The sequence below is a fragment of the Propithecus coquereli genome, unplaced genomic scaffold (assembly GCF_000956105.1).
Source record: "Propithecus coquereli isolate 6110/MARCELLA unplaced genomic scaffold, Pcoq_1.0 Scaffold543, whole genome shotgun sequence".
Lineage (NCBI taxonomy): Eukaryota > Metazoa > Chordata > Mammalia > Primates > Indriidae > Propithecus > Propithecus coquereli.
The window spans coordinates 941,647-948,239 of NW_012151319.1; the positions used below are offsets into that span (position 1 = coordinate 941,647).

The following is a 6,593-nucleotide window of genomic DNA, read 5'->3' on the forward strand; positions in this document are numbered from 1 at the left end:
TGCCGTTTGGCCGCCCTCCGCGCCCTCCCCCCAACCGAGAGTTGACAGACCAATCGCCCGGGTGGCGGAGGGAAGGCGGGAGAATGCGAACTCTTCGGTAGGGCGGTAGGGGCGGGCCCCCGGCCTTATTAGGAGCGAGTCTTGCGCAGGCGCAGACGCGGCCGCAGGCGGAGGGGCGGGGGCAGTCCAGTGAGAGACTCTCCGACAGGCACCGAGGGTGATTGGGAGAGAAGGGGGCAGCGAGGAGCTTGTCATGGGGATCCGAGCTACGACACGGCTTTGGTAGCATCTGGGGACTCCGAGGGGGACAGCAAGTGTCAGCGCGCGGGACCCCGGCGCCAGCTCCGCTGGGGGGATCCCTGCTGCTCTCGTCCTGGGGAGGGAGGGGAGAAGGGAGGGAGCCCTGGTCTCGCCCCGCCCCTGGGCTTGTAACCGCGGAGGCGGGGAGTGAGGGCTTCTTTTGGGGGGAGTGGAGATCGGGGGACTCGGTGGTGCTCTGTCGAGCGGCCGCCGGTGTCCCCGCGGCGCCGGGCTGCGGAGCGGAGGGGCCGCGGCGGCCGTGGCTGTTGCATGTGTGGCTGCTGGATGCGGAGGCGGCGGCGGCGGCGGCGGCGAGGAGCACCAGCGGCGGCAGGATGTTAGGGCAGCAGCAGCAGCAGCAACTGTACTCGTCGGCCGCGCTCCTGACCGGGGAGCGGAGCCGGCTCCTCACCTGCTACGTGCAGGACTACCTCGAGTGTGTGGAGTCGCTGCCCCACGACATGCAGAGGAACGTGTCCGTGCTGCGAGAGCTGGACAACAAATATCAAGGTAGGGGCCGCGGGGCTGCCTGCGCGAGTCCTCCCCAGCCGGATCCGCCGGCCTCGGGACGTGATCGCTCGGAGCCTGCTTGGGGAAGTGCCACTTTCCTTTCTCCTGTGACAGTCTCCCCGAGTGCACAAGAGTCTGGTGTGTGGGACGCGGAAGAGGGACCGGAGACCGGTTCGCGGCCCTCCCTTCCCCCTGGCGGTAGGCGAGGACTTCTGTGGGGTCGTGGGGGCGGGGGCCGCTCGGCAGCCCCCGCTGCAGACCCGGTGGCTGCAGCTGCCGTGGAGGGGAATCAGCCATTTTAAGCAGCAAGCATTTGTTCCAGCGCTAGCTTGTCCCGTGCCGCAGACCCTCCCGCCCCGGCCAGGGAGTGTGCAGCCGAGCGGCGGGCTTGGGGGAGCGAGCGGCCGGCCGCGGGCAGGCTCCCGCTGGACTGCGGGGCCGGCTCTCCCCACCCCACCAGGGCCCTCGCCCCCCGAGAGCAGATGCATTGGAACGTGCGGTGGGAGGAGGCGAGAGAGGGCCGCGAAGGCGGACTCCCGGGAGGTCCCTCCCTCTGCGCTCCAGCTCCCAGCTCGGGATGGAGCAGTCGGTTCCCCTCTGCCGCCCCGGGAAAGTTCCCGGCCGCCCGCGGCCGCAGCCTTTCCCCAGCTCCTTCAGCCAAATGGTTAAAAGGGGAGGGTTCCCCCGCCAGGAAGGGAAGAGAGGGGGGTGTGTGGCGGGGAGGGCCCCCTTGTCCCTGGGGGCGGGGCCTGCGGGCATGACGCAGGGCCTGGGAGGGGCACGGCGCGCGCGCTCCCGTCGGCCTCGAAAATGGCTGGTCGGTGGAGGGGCTTAGGCTGAGCTGGCTGCTTCGGAGGGAGTCGGGGCCGTGCGGGGCGTTAGCTCGGCCCTAGCAGAGCCAGTGCTCTGGTTTGCAAGATGTTTGTTGTGATGTTTCGAATCTTTTTCCCAACCAATGAATCAGGACGGGGACATAGCTGCTGGGACCGTCGCTGACCCTGGCACGGCGTAGGGTCCGGGCCATGTGTCACTTCCGGGCTCCAGGAGGAAGTGGGTTGGTTGACAGGGCAACCACCTGGCGTCCCTTCTACCCTGGGTCGCTCCTCCGCCAAGTTTAAGTGATGTGGCAAAAACCACTGAAGCCTGGACAGAGACTCAGCGTTACTTACAGAGTGTCGTTTATCATCTATCAGTGGACCTTTCGTCTGCTACTAGAGTGGGAGAAGTTTGAATGTGGAGATGTTTAATAACCCTCAGTCAAGGAACAGACCTTGAACATAATGCGGAAACAGCCGTGTGGATTTCAAAGATAACTTTTTGGATCCATTCTCTGTTTTTGTAAACACGTCACTAATCCTATGGTTTAGTCTCTAAGGAATCCACTCCTGGGATGACATTTTCTGACCTGTAGCATGTTAGAACATTTAAGTATCTCTGTGCTTTTGAATCTATAAATTTATTTCTGTCTTCTGAATCCATATGATTGATAGGACTGATCTTTTGAGGGGAGGAGAATTAACACTAATTGCTTACTGTATAGCAATCACTTTGCCAGGTCCAGGCCATTATATAAAGTAAAAACTCATTTCACATATAAATTAAAATTTACAAAGAGTTTAAATAACTTGTCCAGCTAATTAGATGTAGAATATTTGGCTCTAAAGCCTGCCACTTCAGGTGCACATCCTTGTTTTCAAACTATTTTAAATTTTTAAGAGAAGAGCTGTCCAGTGATATTTTCCATAGACATGGAGCACGTATGTGAATGGTAACCTAAAAATGATCATATGTACTTAAGAACTGTGTATGCAACCTTTTTAGTTTTTCAGATAATAACACTGAAGTTTGTAAAGCTTGTAGATTTTTACATTTCTTTAAAGGCACGTGTTTGTCTTCACAAAAGTTAATCTATTTGAAGTTAGGGAGGGACACTATAATTTGTTGACAGGGAAATCTATCCGATCATCTATAATTGTCATAAGTAGCTCTGGTAACATGAGTAATATTGTAGGCCTTACAAGATGAGAAGTTATAAAAATGCTCAGCTCCATTAAGATTTTGATTAATTTGAAGATTAATATAAAAATAGTGATCTAGTTTTCACTCCATGTACATGGTTACTGAGCTCAACAGTTTTATATTTGTAAACTTTATATACTTTCATGTTTTTTATTTCTTTACTAGTTCTTAAGTATTTTCTGGTTTTGGATCTAATACTTAATAGCAATATATTAAGCAAATACAGTGATACATTTAATAGATTATATAGGCAATCAAAGAAATTTCCCACCTATTTGAGACTTTCAGAAATTACTGAAGAAGCTATAAAATAGAGAAAGAAGAAAATTTCACAATTAGATGAAGTATTTATTATGGGATAGGGTTTTTAGAGAACCTTTGTTTTTGTTTCAGTATTCTCATTCATAATTTCTTGGGTAAACAACCTTTGAACTAAAATTTAATGCTTTATTTCAATTGCCTTTCCTATGGTTTACAGAACGTGCTTAAAGTGTGGGATTAGACGTACAGGTGGGCAGTGTTCAGAGTCTGGGGTTCTTACTTGAGTTTCATTTTCTTCACATGTAGCAGTGATGGCTTTCTTGGGGGTTGCTGTAAGGGTTAACTGAGAAAATCTTTACCACATAGAAGGGGCTAAGTAAATGGTTAATTTCCTTTCTTCTTTCAGTACATAATAAGGTGTCTTAAAAATGTGATGGGTACCAAAGTTATTGAAAGAAAAAAATGAATTTTTATCTCATATATAATGTCAGTGTGCTGGTATGATATATAATGTAATTAGCTGCTAGCACCTGATTATTAGATGTAGTATATTTGAAATGAGGTTTGCCTTTTTTTAATCCTCAAATTTTTTTGTGTCTGAGGGGAAAATATGTAATTTCCTTATTTTTCTTGTAGGAAAATTAGGTTCTTAAGAAATATACTTAGAAAACTAGGTTCTTGAGAAATCTACTTAGATGTCTAGCTGAGCAAATGGGATAGATATGAACTTGGTTCATATCAGATATGAGTACCCTCAACTGTGTGGTGTCATGTATTCCAGGTTAAACAGTTGTCCATCAAATGTGAGTACCTGCAGTTTCCAGGAAGGAGCAAGAATTGTGTTGAATGATTACTTTGTATTACCTTACTTGTAGACAGCCCCAGTGTATATATTTACTTGTCTAACATTTCTGTTCTTAAGAATAATAATATTGGAATATAAAGCAGTGGTATGCCATGAGGTGTGATAAATTAGAGTTAATTTTTGTTTCTCCATCCCTTAGCAGGACAGACCTCTTTCAGATAGCATTATATCTGATAAGGGTAAGAAATAAAACAGAGTTGAATCAAATTAATCTTAAGTAAATTTTTGGTGACATCTGAAATTATATTTTCAGATTTTTTAATACCTTCTAGTGACTCAGCTATTTTTACTTGAGTTAAATAAGTATCCCACATGTTATACAACTAAATCAGCAGTTCTGAAAGCTTAGAACCAACTGCTGAGTTATCTACAAAGGCAGAGTGATCCAGTGCTGACTTTACTATAATTTTTGTTAGTGGCTGGGTCAGTCGATGCCAGAACCAGAACCTACCCTGGAAATAGTTTGGTTTTCAGAATTTCCCGTGTGATAAAATAAAAGAACCATTAAAACTAAGATGATGGGAAACTAAGAATTGCTAATGTCTGCTTAGTTTAAGAATGTCCAGAGGTATGATGTAAAAATGAAGGTATAATGTCTCTCTGGAATCATGTAGCAAGTCATTGATTGAACTGTAAACACAGTTTGTCAGTAATCTGTAAGCTAGTCCTGGAACCTCTTCAAGTTTTATAGCTGAAGTCCTGCATGTTAATTTTATTTATTATATAAGGTTATTTTGAAGTTCAAAGGAGCTATAAGTGATATGGCACTAGGTAGAAGATAAAGTGGCATACAGTGTTCCTGCCCATTCGAAATACTTTTGATTATTTACCACACATCTCTTATCCTTTTTAATACAGATTAATGAGTAGTAGAGTTTTGTGTTCTTTCTTTTCATGAATTTATTTCTAAGTACACCTTCATATTAGATAATGTGGTTTATGTATGGGAAATCATGTTAATGTATACATATACTGTAGAGGAATGTAGTTTCCTGGTTTGAGTTAGTTCTGATGGCACCAATTCTGTGAAAAATAATTAACTTGGAAATGTTATGTGTGCTAACACCTGATAATGTACTTACTTTTCTTTTTTTAGAAACATTAAAGGAAATTGATGATGTCTATGAAAAATATAAGAAAGAAGATGATTTAAACCAGAAAAAACGCCTTCAGCAGCTTCTCCAGAGAGCATTAATCAATAGTCAAGAATTGGGAGATGAAAAAATTCAGATTGTCACACAAATGCTCGAATTGGTGGAAAATCGGGCAAGACAAATGGAATTGCATTCACAGTGTTTCCAAGATCCTGCTGAAAGTGAACGAGCCTCAGATAAAGCAAAGATGGATTCCAGCCAACCAGAAAGATCTTCAAGAAGACCCCGCAGACAGCGGACCAGTGAAAGCCGTGACTTATGTCACATGACAAATGGGATTGAAGACTGTGATGATCAGCCACCTAAAGAAAAGAAATCCAAGTCAGCAAAGAAAAAGAAACGCTCCAAGGCCAAGCAGGAAAGGGAAGCTTCACCTGTTGAGTTTGCGATAGATCCCAATGAACCCACATACTGTTTATGCAACCAAGTGTCTTACGGGGAAATGATAGGATGTGACAATGAACAGTGTCCAATTGAATGGTTTCACTTTTCATGTGTTTCACTTACCTATAAACCAAAGGGGAAATGGTATTGCCCAAAGTGCAGGGGAGATAATGAGAAAACAATGGACAAAAGTACTGAAAAGACAAAAAAGGATAGAAGATCGAGGTAGTAAAGGCCATCCACGTATTAAAGGGTTATTTGTCTTTTATATAATTCATTTACTTTCAGAAAATGTTTTAGGGTAAATGCATAAGACTATGCAATAATTTTTAATCATTAGTATTAATGGTGTATTAAAAGTTGTTGTACTTTGTCTGTGACCTTAATTTTCTGCACTGAATTACCAAATATTTTAAACCAGGTAGTCTTCAGATCACCTGTTGAAAGGAGCAGGGAACAGGGAGCGGGTGGTGTGAACATTATAAAAACTTCACAAACCATGCCTATATTATTTTCACGTAAAACTGCAATGCTATTTGTTGGGTAAACACAAAAGTTTTGCTAGCATCTTAGTTCTGTGTGCTTAAAAAAATTTAGATATAGTTGGATTTCTCTCTAAGCATCAAATTATCTTGGGTAATTAAAAATATGAACACTATACCATTTAGAGCTTATTTTTCCCTGTCCCCATTTATATATATACTTGTTCATCTCTAGCATTCCAGGAATTGAAGGAACTAGAGATAAGAATAATTTGGGATTCCATGTGGAATAATGTGCTCTTATTAGAGTATTTGCTGCTGTCTTTTCCTCAGTAGCATTTTGATAACACTTGTCAGTAGCCCATTTGTAAATGCCTTGCTGCTGCTTCATAGCTAACACTTACTCTTGTGCTGAATAAGGAAGTTATTTTCTGCTTTGTCTTAATGGGGACAGGTAAGAGTAGTTAGGATACCAAAAATGCTGCCATTGGCTTATATTGGCACACTTTGGGTTGTGTAGTATCATGGTTCAAGGTTGAGCAACTTAAAAATGCATCTTAATTAATAATATTTTCCATGTGACCCACGGCTGGGATGGTTAGCCACAGGCCTATCAGT

General features: G+C 44.5%; 1 protein-coding gene across 1 annotated transcript; it reads left to right on the forward strand.

Annotated features, from left to right (window-relative positions):
* The first annotated feature begins 413 nt into the window (after positions 1 to 413).
* ING2 (inhibitor of growth family, member 2) lies at positions 414 to 5,866 on the forward strand. Its single transcript, XM_012657463.1, has 2 exons — positions 414 to 810; positions 5,052 to 5,866. The coding sequence occupies exons 1-2, from the start codon at positions 636 to 638 to the stop codon at positions 5,720 to 5,722; spliced, it is 846 nt and encodes a 281-aa protein (XP_012512917.1). The 5' UTR covers positions 414 to 635; the 3' UTR covers positions 5,723 to 5,866.
* Positions 5,867 to 6,593: the final 727 nt, after the last annotated feature.